At 40.1% G+C, this 17,305-nt stretch overlaps 1 protein-coding gene across 6 annotated transcripts in view; it reads left to right on the plus strand.

Moving 5' to 3' along the window:
• Positions 1–2,336: 2,336 nt before the first annotated feature.
• The window catches only part of LOC308237676 (membrane cofactor protein-like), an 80,840-nt gene continuing 65,871 nt past the window's right edge, over positions 2,337–17,305 (plus strand). For 4 of the 6 annotated variants that reach the window (XM_080648572.1, XM_080648562.1, XM_080648567.1 and 1 more), the window contains exons 1-3: positions 2,337–2,513; positions 3,292–3,486; positions 3,801–3,894. In XM_080648572.1, the coding sequence (XP_080504698.1) occupies positions 2,402–2,513; positions 3,292–3,486; positions 3,801–3,894 (401 nt within the window). In that variant the 5' untranslated portion in view covers positions 2,337–2,401. Of the gene's footprint in view, positions 2,514–3,291; positions 3,487–3,800; positions 3,895–9,736; positions 9,775–17,305 lie in introns of those variants that run through there. The other 2 variants (XM_080648576.1, XM_080648570.1) reach the window with 2 other exon arrangements.

Raw genomic sequence — 17,305 nt, forward strand, 5'->3', positions numbered from 1 at the left:
GAATGCTGAAGTTAATAAAAAATAGCTGTAATTAGAAATTCAGTTTTAGCTCTAGCTGGTTTGGCTCAGTGGATAGAGCGTTGGCCTGCAGACCAAAGGGTCCCAGGTTCAATTCCAGTCAAGGACACATACCTTGGTTGTAGGTTCCTCCCCGGCCCTGGCCCTGGTCAGGGTGCTTGATGTGTTTCTTTCACATTGATGTTTTTCTCTGTCTTTCCCTCTCTCTTCCACTCTCTCTAGTAATCAATGGAAAAATATCCTCAGGTGAGGAATAAAAAAAGAAAAACGCAGCTTTAGATTTTCATTGTCTGCAAATAGCTTCATTGTTTTTATCAAATGTTTCTCAAATTTATATTAATGCTTCTTTATCTCTCATATATTGGACTTTTATTTTAAAAGGTATTTGAATAATAATATTCTACCCTTGGCCAGTGGTGCTCAGTGGTTAAGCATTGACCTATGAACCAAAAGGTCACAGTTCGATTCCAGGTCAGGGCACATGCCTGGGTTGTAGGGGTGATCCCCAGTACGGGGCATGCAGGATGCAGCTGGTTGATATTTCTCTCACATGGATGTTTCTCTCTCTCTTACCCTCTCCCTTCCTCTTTCTCTAAAATCAATAAAAATCTTTTTTTAAAAAGATTTTACTGCAGAAAATAAGATGAATTGACTTTGAAACACAGAAAAATGAAGCGGAGGTTGCTCATAAAAATAGAACTACTGTATGATCCAGCAATTCCACGTCTGGAAATGAAGGAAATGAAGTCACTATGTGGAAGAATAGATATCTGCACCTCCCTGGTTAGTGCAGCATTATTTACAATAACCAAGAAATGGTACAACCTGTGTCCATTGATGTGTGACTAGATAAAGAAAAGGTTATTTATGTATGTCCTGCATTTGCAACAACATGGCTGGACCTTGGGGGCATTATGGTAAGTGAACTGAGTCTACAGAGAAGGACAAATACTGTTGACCTCACATGTAGGAATCCGAAAACCAAACTCCTACAAAAAGAAATCATATTTGTAGTTGCCAGAGCCAGGGGTTGGGAAAACTGGGTGAAGTTGGTCAACAGTTATAAATTAAGCAAGTACTGGAATGTAATGTACAGCATGGTGACTATAGTTGGTAATACTGTATTTGTGTATTGGCAAGAAGTTAAGAAAATAGATATTAAAAATTCTTAGGGAAGAAAAAATATAACTATGTGAGGTGATGAACGTTAATTGTGGTAGTTATTTCACAATATACACATCAAATCATTATGTTGTATATCTTAAATTTATACAAGATGGCAATTATATCTCAATAAAAATTGGAAGAAGAAAAGATTTAGGAAGGGAACGTCTAGTTTCCTATCATGAATGCAACTTTTAAGACATAAAGCTAACATTGCAATGTAGCTTGAATGTAGTCACCAACCTGTGATGCTTCTTTGAAATGGGTATGAATTTGGCTCTGATCATCTTGTCTGTTTTTCTTTAAATAACATTTGCATTTATAGGGCAACTCAACAGTATTCCTGGCAATATTGAGGTGGATAAGTGATTTTTAAAATAAAATCTCCAAATTTAGAGAAATGTATGAAATGAAAGTACATTTTACTAGTATAGAAAGTTATTTTCAAATCTTTTTTGTTCAAAGATTGGTGCCAACTCTCAAGGTTAATTTTTTTCAACAGATATTAGTTATCTCTGAATTAGTATGCAAATTTAATGCCATTTCAATCAGAGGTCCAATGGCATTGTTTTTAAATTTAATAACATAATTGTAAATGTTATGTAATTACAAAACAGAAGTGCTGTTAATATTTATTTAAAAGAATAAAATAATTGACACGATGCACGAATAGAGATATAGATCCACAGAACAAAACACAGAGCCCAAGAAAAAGCACAAGTTTGGGTAAGATTTTGGCAGCAATAAACATGACATTTCAAGTCATGGAAAACTGGAATTATGTAATAAGAAGGCAACTATCTGAAAAAGGAAATTAGATCCCTGCCTCATGTCATTCACCAAAGCCAAGTCCATATGGACTAAAGGTTAATGTTAAAAATAAAACCATAAAAGAACGAGGTGAATATGTAGACAAACATTTCTGATTAGAGACCTCAATAAACATATAAGCAGTGCACCAGCATTTCCTTCAAACCTCCGCAGGTGAAGAATGGTCAGCGCGATCGGAGCCCAGCTGTCAGCAGATCCTCTGGGTCAGAGCGCGGCCAGGCCACGCCCCATCTCCTGGCCCCGCCTTGCGGCTAGCGATTGGCCCGCCCGCCTGTAGCGTCACTTCCGTTCAGGCGTGGCCCAGGCCGGGCCCAGCTGCGTTTCCGCCTTCGAGGTTTTCTAAGTCTGAGGGTTGCTGGCCCTCAGGCTCCCACTCATCTCCCGAAAAATGACGGCTTCTCGCCGGCCGCGAACGGCGCCTCCTCGCCGTCCCTTTTCTTCTCGGAGCTTCGTTGGGATCCTTTTGGTGACCCTAGTGCTCCGGTTACCCGCGTCCACCGGTAGGGGCCTGGAGAGGGGGTGCACCGCTCCGGGAGCGAGCTGGAGCGGGTTGGGGAGCCGGCCGCCTGGAAGCACTTTAAGTTTTGGGGAATTCAGTCATCTGCGGACTTTCAACTGAGGGGGGCGGGGCGGGGGGAACGGGCCCTGAACCGAACCGCCACATTGTTCAAGGGTCAATTGCGTAGTTAAAGTAATGTTACGAAAGCAGAATTTTTTTCATGTAAGGGTATTCAAAGTAATACTATTTGATTTTAAATGGCGTTTACTAACTTGTAAAAATGCTCATTTCACTAATATGAAGTCTTATACTTTGAAATGGTTTAGTCCATATTTATTTCTGTCTATGAAATCCACAATACTTAAATAATGATTACTCCTACCCATAGCATTTCTTGAGCACCCACTGGGTACAGAGTGTAGTAGGAAAAGAAGGCCTATGACCCTGACCTCTAGGAACTTGCCTCCTGAGAGGAGACTGAGCCTGATGTGACAAGTCACCATCAGTTTGCATTTCAAACTGTGCAAGAGGACTCTGATCTATATACTGTAGAAGTGGAGAGGTGAGTGTGCAATGAACTGAGAAACACTGGGGAAGGACGCACACCTATCAGTATATTTTAAAACCAAAAATATTGCTGCTGTCTCTTTAATTTACTGTTGAATGAATATTCACCTTATTGCCTGAGAAACCATAAGCTCTCCAAGGACCTGCCAGAATCCGTGGCTGTTGAAAAAGAGAAAATACTTGACTTTCGTGTCTTATTCTCTCATGCCCAGATGCCTGTGATGAGATACCAAGATATGAATCTATGAAAGCCAAGGGTAATCCTGTGCCCCCTGTAAGTGCTGGGTTCACAGCAGACTATGAGTGTCGCCTAGGATACAGGCTTATTCTTCCTCTTGTTCGTCCCACCGCTACTGTTTGTCAGCCTGATGGCACATGGGCACCTCCTCTCCAGGAGGCTTGTACAAGTAAGTAAACAAAACTTCTTATTTTTATTCTAAAGATTCTCATACCTTTTCGACTGCATATTCTGCTACTACAATGATGGTTTTCTCATGTAGATGTAGGTTTTAGATAGTTACGTATTTTTTCAAGCTTTGAAAAATTTCCAGGGAATCTTTTTCTTGTTAGTTGTCTGGGTAAATGTGAATCTTAAGTTTGGCCTTTTAATAGTTAAAGAAAGAAAAGTAGTATTCCACAGTAGAGCAATGTAGAATTTTGGTTTTGATTCAGATCTGTTTTGGAGTTTGTATAAACAACGAATTTTAAAAATTTCTTTCAGGAAAGTCATGTCCACAACTAACAGAGCCCGTAAATGGCCGAGTAGATGGAAATTTTCAGTTTGGTTCAGAGGCTACCTATTCTTGTAACGAGGGGTAAGTAGAGGGAATAGGTAAATGTTACTACTTCTATTTTTGTTTTGCTTCTCTTCTAAGTATTCCCATAATGTTGATTTAATTTTGCTTTGTGTGTCAGAAGTTGTACTTATAGCCAATCACCTCTTCAGCTTCTTATAGAGACTGAAAAGATGTGTAATGAATGGAAAGGAATTTCCATTGAAGTAAAGCAGAACTGTATAATGCTATTCTATATAATAAAAGCCTAATGTGCTAAGTGCCTGACCCTTCGTTTGACCAGTTGCTATGATGCCCACTGACCACTAGGGGGCAGACACTCTGACTGGTAGGTTAGCTTTCTGCTGGGGTCTGACCCATTGGGACTGGGCGAGATGGGCTGGACACACCCTGGAGCTCTCTCACAGTCCCTCCCCGGGCAGCCAGCCCTGATCGGGCCCCCACAGGCCAGGCTGAAGGACCCCACTGTTGCATGAATCCATGTACCAGGCCTCTAGTCCTATATAACAAAAGGTTAATATGCAAATCGACCAAACAGCAGAATGACTGGTTGCTGTGATGTGCACCGACCACCAGGGAACAGACGCTCAACGCAGGAAGCTGGGAGAGAGCTGCTCTGCCAGAAGCCGGGCTGATGGCTGGCGAGCACAGTGGTGGTGGTGGGAGCCTTTCCCGCCTCCGCATCAGTGCTAAGGTTGTCCGACTGCTAGCTTAGGCCCGCTCCCCCTAGGGAGCCATCAGTGGGACATCCCTCAAAGGCTCCTGGATTGGGAAAGGGTGCAGGCCGGGCTGAGGGACCCCCTCCCCACTCAGTGCACAAATGTCGTGCACGGGGCTTCTAGTATATAATAATAAGCCTACCATTAGCATTAAAAATGTAGTAATCATGGTGACTTTATCCTTGACAACAAAGTGCACCCTACGTAAAATGGCCAATCTTCAGAGTTGATGGAGGGCTTATACCCTGTTTTCTTGAAAATAAGACAGTGTCTTATATTAATTTTTGCCCCAAAGACACACTAGGTCTTATTTTCAGGGGATGTCTTATTTTTCCATGAAGAAGAATACAGTACACATTTATTGTTAAATGAAAATAAAGGAAGTACGGTAGTACAGTAGTTGTCAACACAAACCAGACAAACTGTGAATCCTACAGTATCAAGAATTTACTCATTTATTCAATGACAATCATGTCATCATCTTCTGGAACATCATCATAACAATCCAATTCCTGAATTTCCTGGTGAATTTCTTGTGACTCCATTTCTTTCAGAATCAGTGGACCAAATCTCTCATGTTTAGCAATAGCACTGTCTTTAAATGAGTACCTCTTGTCAAGGTAGCCTGCTCGCAGTGCATTTGCAATGCAACTATCAGTGATTTTCTCCCATGAATTCTTCACCCAAGTCACAACTTGTTGCAGTTTAGGTTTCACAAAGTTTCCACGCTGATTTCTCTCCATTCTATTTTCAATGTAGTCATTAATTTCCATGCGCAAATTGTCTTTGAATGGCTTGTTTATTGCAATATCAAGAGTCTGGAGATAGGCCGTCATTCCTGCGGAAATCATTATCTGATCTATTTTTCTTTCGTGAAGAAATGTCTTCATGTCTTTAGCGCAGTGAGTGCTGGCTGCATCCCAGACTAGCAGACCTCTTTGGCTCCCTCGCATAACAAGCGGCAGCATTAAATCGACCCACTTCCTTATAACTGCTTGTGTGGCCCAGGCTTTTTCAATTTCAAGAACAAAAACGCCCAAAACACGTTCAATCTTTTCCTTCTTGCCCTTAGAAATGATTAAAGGTGGGATTTTAGTGCCATCCAGACGAATTGCCAAAATACAGGAAACACGTGCACTTTCGTAAGCAGTGGAGGGAATGTACGCTAAGGAGGCACCCCGCTGTTCAATTGTTGTTTGAGATGATTGGCCCATAAACACTGCAGTTTCATCCATAGCAATCATGTTGGAAAGATTGTATTTAGAGAAGTCAGCATCATCAATAAAGGACTTGAATGCAAGTGCTCGCTTAATAACTTGAGTATCTTCCAACCTAAACAATGTTGTAGATCTTCTTAAAGACAGTTCACTTCGCTGAAGGAAATTATCCAGCCAGTGTTGTGATGCTTTGAAGTCTTCGGGGGCTATGTCAAACTGTGGTGCCATTGCAAGGGCAAATTCTTGAATCTGAGCCCTATTCACAACCAAAGCCTTTGCTCTCCTGTCAACAACCCATTCACAGATCAGGTCTTCCAGCTCGGAAAGTAATGGTTGCCGACCTGATCCACACTTGCGCTTTTTAGCATTTCCCTTGTCCACTTGTTCAATGAGGTTACTATACTCTGCTTGCCATTTTCGGACCATTCGGATACTCAACATCTTCTCTTTGCAGAAAGCAGTAAGATTTTGGCCCCAAGAGTCTTCCACGATTCCTTTCTTGTACTCCACGGAGTAGCTTTTTCTTTTTGCGCTCATTTCTAGGGGTAAAAAAAAAGGAATTGGGTATCAAGGTGGGGGGAGGGGGATCACTCAAAATGACACAGGGGGATTAGAGGGGGGAATCAAAATGGCACAGGAGAATCAGAGGGGGGATTACCATTTTAGTAACCCCTTTTGATCCTCCTGTGTCATTTTGATTGTCCCCTCTGATCCTCCTGTGTCATTTTGATTGCCCCCTCTGATCCTCCTGTGTCATTTTAAGTGATCCCCCTCCCACCACCCCTGTGCCACTGAACACCTTCACCAGACATCCCCCCTACCCCTTTATCAGACATTTACCCCCTGGGGCCTGCCTGGGGACTGTCACTGGGCTTGCTGGGGCCTGGATCTGGGCTGGAGCAGGGTCTGCCACTGACTGAGAACCTTCAGTCATCATGAAGGCGGCCGCGAGCATCAGGTAGTGTCACCAGAGACAGACCAGCACTCACCACCTTCGCCGCGTCCCGTCCGCTCTAATCCTCCTGTTCTACACGCATCTGCGAAAGTCTCCTCCTCTCTCCCGCTCCGCGCTCACCACTCACTCCAACCTCCACTCCGCCTCCATACAGCAGTGACGTCAGGACTCCGCGTAACGTCACTGGTTGCTAGACGCCAGTTGGGGCGGCCCTAGCGACCAGTTTACGGCAAATTAATTTTCATTCTGAGACAGAGCCTGGGGGCCTTATTTTCGGGGGGTGCCTTATATTTCACTCAGAAGGAAACCTGTAAGTAGGTCTTATTTTCAGAGGATGTCTTATTTTCGGGGAGACGGTATGTATGTATGTACATTAGCAGTAAAAAATGAGAAATTTAAATTTTCAAAGTACTATTTACAACTCAGTACTCTGTAAAACATTTGCAAATGAGTCTAACAACATATGTATAATATTTGAAAGGTGAAAACAACATTAAAAAAATAAAGTGTTTTAATTTTTTATTAATAATGCCTTTTAGTAGTGCCTTTATTAAAGAAGGCGTTAATAAATATATTGTTCATGGATTGCAAGACTCAATATAATAAAGATATCAATTCCCTATCACTGATCTATAAACTGAGTATAATCCCAATAAAAATTCCACCAGAAGTTTTCTAGAAATTGACAAATTGTTTTTAAAATTTTTATGGAAAGACAAAAGAATAAGAATAGTCAAAATAATATTGGAAAAAAATTAGCAGACTCATTCTTTTTGGTGTCAAGACTTATTATGAAAACATACTATGAAATATATAATCAAGAATGTGGTATGGATAAAAGGATGGCTGTAGAACACAGTGAAACAGAATAGAGTCTAAGGTAGAGCCTTTCAAATGTGTCCAATTTATTCTAGCACACAGGTACAAACAATTCAGTGGAAAATGGTAAAAGTACAGGCACAATGGGACATCAATATGCCATAAAAGGGAACTGTGCCATATTCAAACATTTACTAAAAATAGATGATAGACTTAATTTAAATTCAAAATTGTAACACTTTTACTTTAAAACATAGGATATATTCATGACTTGGCCAAAGATTTCTTAAATAAGAAAGCATGATCCTTTACAGAAAAAAAAAGATGTTAGTAAATTTGACTTCTTAGTAATCAAAGCTTCTGCTCTCAAAAGACATTGTTATAAGAATTTTTAAAAATGAGCCAAACTCCTGGCCATTAAGGTTCTGTTGGTTGGAGCTTCGTCTTGTGCACCATAGGGTTGCCGGTTCTATTCTAGGTCAGGGCACATACCTTGGTTTTGGGTTCAGGAAAAGTACTGAAGGCAACTGATCAATGTTTCTCTCTCTCAATGATGTCTCTCTCTCTCTTTTCCTGTATCTAAGCATGTCCTCAGATGAGGCACAATGCGATACCACTGAACACCCAGCAGGATGGCCGGGAAGAAAAAAACTTAACAATACTATATACTGGCATGGATATGGAGTAATTGAAACTCTCATATATAGCTGTTAAGAATGCAGTGTTATGCCTATTTTTGAACAGTTTTGCAATTTCTTATAAAGTTGAACATATACTTCCATATAACTCAGCAATCCAAGTAAATTAAAACATGTTCACATAGGAACCTATATGGGAATATTCATAGCAGCCTTAGTTATAATCACCCCACATTGGAAATATCCACGTATTTTTCAGTTGATGAATAAGTGAACAATCATGGTGCATCTATATAATGGGATAATACTCTGCAATAAAAAAGAATAAGCTTCTAATCCACACCATGGCGGAAACGAATCTCAAATGCATTATACTAAGTTTAACTAAAAGCCATACACAGAGGCTGTGATCCCATTATGACACTCTGGAAAAGAAACACTAGTGATACAAAACAGATTAATATTAGAGAAACACATCCATTGGTTGCCTCCTGCAGAAGCCTCAACCAGGGCCCAGGCCAGGGTGGAGCCTGTAACCAAGCTATGTGCCCTTTACCGGAATGGAATGGAACCCAGGACCCGTTGGTTCACAGGCCAACGCTCTGTCCACTGAGTCAAACCGGCTAGGGCAAGAGCAACAATTTGTTTAGCTAAATGGGAAAAAGTATGGAGGTTACTCATAAAGTTAAAAATAGAATTACCAGTTGATCCAGTAATTCAACTTCCTGGCATATATACAAAGGAAATGAAGTCACTATGTGGAAGAATAGATATCTGCACCACCCTAGTGTAGCATTATTTACAATAACCAAGACATGGTACAACCTGTGTCCATTGATGTGTGACTAGATAAAGAAAAGGTTATTTCTGTATGTCCTGCCATTTGCAACAACATGGCTGGACCTTGGGGGCATTATGTTAAGTGAACTGAGTCATACAGAGAAGGACAAATACTGTTGACCTCACATGTAGGAATCCAAAAACCAAACTCCTACAAAAAGAAATCATATTTGTAGTTGCTAGAGCCAGGGATTAGGGGACCGGGGAAATTGGATGAAGTTGGTCAACAGTTATAAATTAAGCAAGTACTGGAATGTAAAGTACAGCATGGTGACTATAGTTGGTAACAGAGTATTGTGTATTGGCAAGATGTTAAGAAAATAGATATTAAATACTCTGATCACAAGGAAGAAAAATATTTTTGGTAACTGTGAGGTGATGAATGTTAATTAAATTTATTGTGGTAGTTATTTCACAATATACACATTATCAAATCATTATGCTGTATATTTTAAATTTATACAATATGGCAATTATAGCTCAATAAAAATTGGAAGAAGAAAGGATTTACTAAGGGAATCTCCAATTTCCTTTCCTATCATGAATGCAGATGTTAAGACTTAATGCCAGCATTGCAATGGAGCTTGAATGTAGTCACCCTCCTGTCATGCCTCTTTGAAATGGTTATGGATTTGGGTCTGAACATGTCTGTTTTTCTTTATTTGCATTTTATAGGGCAAGTTAACACAGTATTCCTGGGAATATTGAGATGGGTAAGTGATGTTTTAATAAAATCTTCAAATTTAGAAAAATGTAATACAAAATGAAAGTACATTTTGTTTGTATAGAAAGTTGCTTTGAAATCTTGTTTCAAAGATTGATGCCAACTCTCAAGGTTGACTCTTTCAACAACTCCAGATGTGTTTTATATATTGTATATTCTATAAAGTCTCTATACTATGTGTCATCTCAGCCATCAAACTTAAAACAAGAGCACTGAGAATTTGAACAAATTTCCCTTCCTTAACTAAAAATATTATTGAAAAATAATCATAGTAAATAGGGTAAAATTCTGCTTTGAAAAATATTTTCGTAACTTCTTGGTGATTTAGAGAAGCCATAAAGTTAATGCCTGGCATTTGTTCTCCACCTTTTCTAACATCAACAAACCAGTCTAAGAATTAATAATTTAGACTCAGCTGCTTACTTCCGTGAAAAGTTAGAGGGCGCTAACACTCCTAACACGAATGCCAGCTTGGAACAAAGTGAACACTGTGGCCTTTCTGGGGAGAACTCCCCTCTTTAAGAGGCATAGAATGTGCTCTGAATTCTGGCCTAGGGGGTTTCTCTCCCGACTTGAATTAAAGGCTGTCTCACTTAAACAAGTCACCTGGCAGGAGGCAGTTTTGTAGGGAGTAAATCCATCAGATATCCCCAGTTGCATCAGAATTAGTCTTTGTGTGGGTCTCACCTCGCCTGCTTAAAGGCAGAGTAAACATTAAGCCAGGTATTTCAGAAAAGGAAACTAAACATCGGGTGTTTGTGGTTGGTCCTGTGCAGGGAAGAAAAATCACGGAGCTCAGGTAGCACTTCATGCTCAGGTGGACCAGATCCCTCCCTCGGAGTCCTCACCTGGCAGGGTCTCTTTCAAATGAGCCAGTGGGCAAAGAGGAGGGGCTGCCACTCTCATTTATTCTTAAAGGGCATTTTTAAAAAACATTTTTATTTTTAGTAGCACAAATTGGGCTGAAGAAATGTTGCCCTGAGAGGGACATGTTTGGGAAATCAGAGTGGACCAGAGTAAATACTATTTTACTCTATAAAGCGTTCTGTTCCTTCCCTTTATAATCTCTGGTGAGGGACATTAGGAGGATGAATTTGAGCAAGAATAATCTGGAATTCTGAGTTAAATATAGAGGTGAAGTTATAATGCATTTGTTTTCACGTATTTAGTGTCAAGAATGTAGCACTGGCTTAGAAGCAAGGACAGCTGCACTACTTATTTTCTTAAAACCTAATTGAACCTTGGCCGGAGTCTCTCAGTGGTTAGGGTGTCAGCCCACATACCGAAGGGTCTCAGGTTCGATTCCTGGTCAAGGGAATGTACCTGGGTTACATGTTTGATCCCTGCCGCAGTAGGCATGCCTGAAGGAGGCAACCAATCAATGTGTTTCTCTCACATCAATGTTTCTCTCTCTCTTTCCCCTTTCTTCCCTCCCTTCTCTCTAAAAATCAATGGAAAAAATATCCTTGGGTGAGGATTTTTTTTTTCAAAGTCTAATTGAAGTATTTTTCAGCCAAAGTTTATTTTGCTAACAAACATAAGTTGATTTTATAGTAGGTTCTGCTTCAAATTTAGTTTTTATATGAATATATTTATATGTGAGATTGAAATATATGTGTCAATATCACTTATGTTCTGTTGTCACATAACTGAGTGGCCAGATTATTGTGATCTCTGAACCCATAATAATCTGGCCACTCAGTATGTGTGTGTGTGTGTGTGTGTGTGTGTATGTGTATGTATATATGTATATATATATTTTAGAGGCCTGGTGCATGAATTCGTGCATGGGTGGGGTCCGGCCAGCCTGGCTAGGGGGAGGGGACATGGGCGGTTGGCTAGCCTGCCTGCTGGTCGAACTCCTGGTCAAGGGGGCAATTTGCATATTAGCCTTTTATTATATAGGATATACACTGAGTGGCCAGATTATTATGCGTTCAGAGATCATAATAATCTGGCCACTCAGTGTATTTTGTCAATTACTTAAATATATGGGAAAACCAGTTTTCTATAAAAAGTTTGTTTAAATGACAGGGGAAATGTATATTTGAGTTAAAAGTTTCTCAAAGCTGGAAGAAATGTGAAGTCCCACATTTGGAGGTCTTTTTTGTTCATTTTTTGAAAATTGGATCTTTAAATCTGGTAAAAATGAAATGGAGGATTGGAGAAGTTTCCTTTGTGATGATGTGTTTATTTCCAGTGTGTTTTATCTCAGCTCAGAATATGTTTCTAATCTGGGCCCATTTTCTCTAATCATTCCATTCGCTCATTCATCACTGGTGCCTCTCACATCCCAGAGCCTGAAGTACATCCAGGCTTCTCCATTACCAGCACATCACATGCCTCTCCTGCTCACTGGTGTCCTGCACTCTCGTGTGACACAAAAAACTGGTGTTCTAAAATTGTATTATGTAGATAACACTCTAATAGGAATTGAGTTTTGTTTTCTGTTGTTTTAAAAATTTGCCTAAAATTAAGATTTGCAAATTGTGCTCGTATGAGATTTCTTATGTCCTAAATGCATCATCTTTGGTTGTATTTCCCTGAGACTATAACTAAGAGAAGAAGGAGACATAGTGGAATCTGTATCTTTTAGGTTCCCTACTGCTGCCTGCTCCATAGCGGCATATCATCTCCTTCTGTCCTTGAACTTCAATATGAGCAAGATTAGGGCGCAGAAGGGGGTTCAAGGCACTATTTCTGCATGGAAGTGGGATGTCACTGACTACGTGTGAAACTCAGGTGGAGGCAGGAGCGCAACTGGTTCTGCAAGGAATCGGGTGGTTGGGCAGCTGGCTCTGTTCCCCTGCACCTCTGGCATCTTTGCATGAGTGGGGAGTGGGGACCGCTGGAGATGCACCTCCCATATTTCTGTGATGACTCAGGACTGGTATATGTCCGTGAATGAGGAAACAACTTTTTAGCAGGCAAATGACCTTTACTGGGAAGTACAGTGTAGTCTTTTTAAAGCAAGTGCTTTGTAGCTGCTCGATGCTAAGGTTGGAGGGTGTTTCCTCTACGCGGTCAATTCTCAGGAATAATCTGAAGTATACAGGCTGTTCAATGTGCTACACTCCAGTCGGATCTTAAAAACAAAGATAAAACTCTCCAGGGGTCCTCAAACTTTTTAAACAGGGGGCCAGTTCCCTGTCCCTCAGTCTGTTGGAGGGCCGGACTATAGTTAAAAAAAAAAACTATGAACAAATTCCTATGTGCACTGCGGGCCCGGGACGAGTCGGCTGCTAAGCAGGACAGGCAGCGGCACCTGGCGGTCTGGATAAATGTCCTCGGCGGGCTGTATGTGGCCCGCGGGCCGTAGTTTGAGGATGCCTGCTTTACACCTAGTCCCAAATTTTGCCTCTTTCCCTTAGGAAAATCATGTGGAACTCCACCAGAACCTATCAATGACATCGTGCATGTAAACAGAGAAAGCCAGTTTGGATCAATAGTTAATTATTCTTGTAATGAAGGGTGAGTTGGGAGCACTGTCTCTGAAATATGAGCCCCAGAACAGCAGTGTCAATCTCTGTCCCAGTCTTAGAGACACAAACTAGACGACTGCCCCCTGTACTTGAAAAAAAGTAAACAATAGGAGTTCTGGACAGAGATGGTAACTTGAACATGGGCACGTGACCAAAGGGATCTAAAAAAGGAGGAGGAATCTGTATCTGTATTATAAACCCGGGAGGGCACGCATGCCCTTGCCAAACGTAGTCCATGTGAAACCTGGTAAGATAGCCACTGGATAAAAAGGACCAGCCTGGCCCCAACCGGGTTGGCTCGGTGGATGGAGCGTCGGCCTGCGGACTGAAGGGTCCCAGGTTTGATTCCGGTCAGGGGCATGTACCTTGGTTGCGGGCACATCCCCAGTGGGGGGTGTGCAGGAGGCAGCTGATCGATGTCTCTCTCTCATCGATGTTTCTAAGTCTCTATCCCTCTCCCTTCCTCTCTGTAAAAAATCAATGAAATATATTAAAAAAAATAAAAAATAAAAAAAAAGGACCAGCCTGCCAAGTCAGTAGAAGGAAAAATACTAGTTGAACCATGCAATCATCCTTAACTGAGGTTGGTGAGTATGGTAGCTGAGTTGGAGGACCCTGCAGTGGTTAGGAGAGAAATCTTATGTAACAGCAGCTTGGGAAATGTAAGCATTAAAATGCACAGAGAGGGAACTGCAATGGAGTTCTTGCTCTTGACTTTTCCTTGGGACAGCAACTGAGCAGAAGCCATTGTCTCAAATTGGAGCAATTAAAGAATGTATACTAATTTTTAGTCACCATAATAAATTCAGAGAAATAAAAGGTAGCTCTGTATATTAAATCTTCCTGCAAAACTGCCCTTGGTGACCGGCCCCAACGGATGATACCCATGACTTGGCAAGTTTAATAAACTACGATAAATCAACATTCACCCCTGCTCACTTTGTCTGAGCCTGGAGATTTTAACACATTTCCATACAATCCCTTCTTTCTCCAATCTCTTCTCACCTCCCATTGTGAATAAGCCCAGAACTTTTTCTTTCATGAGCAAACAAAACATCAGGACATACAAGGGAAAGAAGACACAGCAATTGAAAGTAAAAGCGACCATTCTGAGAAATCAGAGAAAATATTCCTCTACAAATCACTGTACTCCAATGAACCAGGGAATAAACAGGATATTAAAAATTTGATATGTGTGTGTTGACATAGAATCTATGAAACAGTAGGAGGCATTTGTAAGATTTAACCATCTGATAGCAGTAAAGTTTATATATGAAAAAACAGGAGTCTAAAAATGCAACAATAATCAGGAGATTGAATCCTGAAAAACAAAACAACACAAAAAACACATGACCAGGATTAAATACTCCAGAATTACCTATGGTAAAACTGGAAATTATATATACACGCATTTACACACACACACATCTCAAAGTGAGAAAACGAAAGAAGAAAGAGGCAAAGAATTAATTAGCATATAATGGAAGATATTTTCTCAGATCTAATGAAAAAGACTAGCTTGTTTGAATCTTAAAAGCTTATTAAAAATATGTTCTTATCCTACATGGAGAAAATTTATGAAATCCAGATATTAAAAAATACAGCAACTATCCAGAGGTAAACAGAAAAGGGGAAAAAATCTACAGTGGCATTAAAAGTCTCCTCCATACACTAAATACCAGAAATTGAGAGGAAATATTGTACCATAAAATGCCTGTACTCAACCAAGCTATCATTTATCTACAAACCACAGGAGTCTCATCCAAGCAGGAACCCAAACACATACCAATTAGATATACTTTCTGAAAAAAGAATGATTTCTACAAACAGTAAATTTTTAAAGAAGAAATCAAAGAAAATATTAAGTGGCACAAAACAAGTTAAATAGAGTCACCAACATTGTTCTTAATATAGGTCTGAAACTAAGTCTAATGACAGGACTAATTCTTGAAAGAGGACTGATGGAATATGAAAAGAGGATAATAACCTTGATATAAAATAATTGATTTTACCAGTACAACTAGGAAGTTGGGGATGAAGTAAAAAAAAACCACGAAGTTTATAACGTATATGACATAAGTATATAATACATGTTCTTGATATAACGAATCAAGAGGACATGCTATTCCACACTAGTATAAAATTGAAATAGGTAACTTCAAAATTACAGGGACAATCAAAAGAGGAAAACTACGTGGCCCATATAATGAAAGAGAAGAAAGAGCGAGGAAGCTTTCTATCTCTCGCTAGAAGCAGCATCAGCAGGTAAGAATGGAGTTAGTCTCGTCCATGCCCAGTTCCAGCCCTCTTCCAGGTTGCACACATCTGGTTGTGTCCAACGTGGTGGAGGGCCTACTGTTGGGTTTATTCCAGAAGAGCACTAATCCTGTCCATGAGGGCTCCATCCTCATGACCAATCCCCCTAAGGACAGGCCTCATCTACTGATACCACCACCTTTGGAGATGAGGATTCAATATGAATGGAAGCGGGGTGGGGTGGGGTGGGCATAAACATTTAGACTATTGAAGACACTATGAAGAGAGTGAAAAGACAACTCACAGAATAAGGAAAAATATTTGCAAACCATATATCTGATAAGGTGCAAATATATGCACCATATAAAGACACTTGCAATTCAACAATAGAAAGACAAATCACCCAATTTAAAAATGGGCAAAGGACGTAAATAGACATTTCTCAAAAAAAAAAGATATACAAGTGGCCAATAAACACATGAAAAGATGCTAAATATCTTTATTCATTGGGAAATGCAAATCAAACTCACTTTGCACCTCCTAGGATGGCTTTAATAATGTTTTAAGTGAGAATGTAGAGAAATTGGAACTCTTGTACATTGCAGGTGCAAATGTAAAATTGTGCAGCCACTGCAGAAATGGTAAGATACCTGCATTATAAACTATTTTGCAACAATCAAAACAACTTAATTAAATCCTATATTTAGTCTCCGAGATGGATGTGAAATTGAGAAAACAATTTACAGAGAAGCATGTAGAGTTTGTTCTCAACTGGAAAAATAATAAATTTGGATGAGGTGTTCTATATGCATATTTGTTTGAATGTACTTGGAAAAGGCGGAGTTACCTGAGATGGGCTGAAAGTGAGAAAAAATAGATGGTATTCTAAGTGAATACATATATTCTAAAATGATGTTAAATTACTGAAAACAAATAAACTGAAATCTATATATATATAAAAGCCTAATATGCAAAGTGTCCCCTTGGTAGTTTGACCGACTAGGAGATCAATCGCTCACTATGACGTGTACTGACCACCAGGGGGCAGTGCGGAATGAAGGAAGGCCCCAGCTGTCAGCTGGCAGCTGGGGAAGGGAGGCCCCGGCTGGCAGCCAGCAGCCGCTAGGAATCCTACCCATGTACAAATTTCGTGCACTGGGCCTCTAGTAATTATATAGACAAGGAGTGGGTGTTACTTGGACAAATAAAGCATAGATTATTTTGAGCAAAACATAGTAAACTTTTTCTGTCAAGAGACAGATAATAATGAACATAGGGGTACATGTACCTTTACACATACATGTTTTCAAATTTTTCTGGTAGATAATCTGAAGAAGGATTGCTGGGTCATATGGTAGTTCTATTCTTAATTCTTTGAGGAACCTTTGTACTGTTTTTCCATAGTGGCTGCACCAACTTCCATTCCCATCAGCAGTGTCCAAGGGTTCCATTTTCTCCACATCTTCTCTAACATTTGTTATTTCTTGTCTTACTATAGGCTTCAGGTGGTGATCACACAATAGAGTATACAAGAAGTCATATTATAAAGTTGTACACCTGAAATTTATATGCTATTAACCACTGTTACCCATATGTTGTTTTTTTTTTAAGAGACATATAGTAAATACAGGGGTGAGCAAAAGTAGGTTTTCAGTTCATATGTAAAAAGACATGCAGGTTATGATTATTACAATAGCTCTATTAAATCAAGAGAATGTCACAATGGCACAGTGGACTTAGGTACAATCTCATACGTGCTGAAATTACTGGCCTTCATTAATA

This window comes from Plecotus auritus (assembly GCF_963455305.1).
Source record: "Plecotus auritus genome assembly, chromosome: 12".
Lineage (NCBI taxonomy): Eukaryota > Metazoa > Chordata > Mammalia > Chiroptera > Vespertilionidae > Plecotus > Plecotus auritus.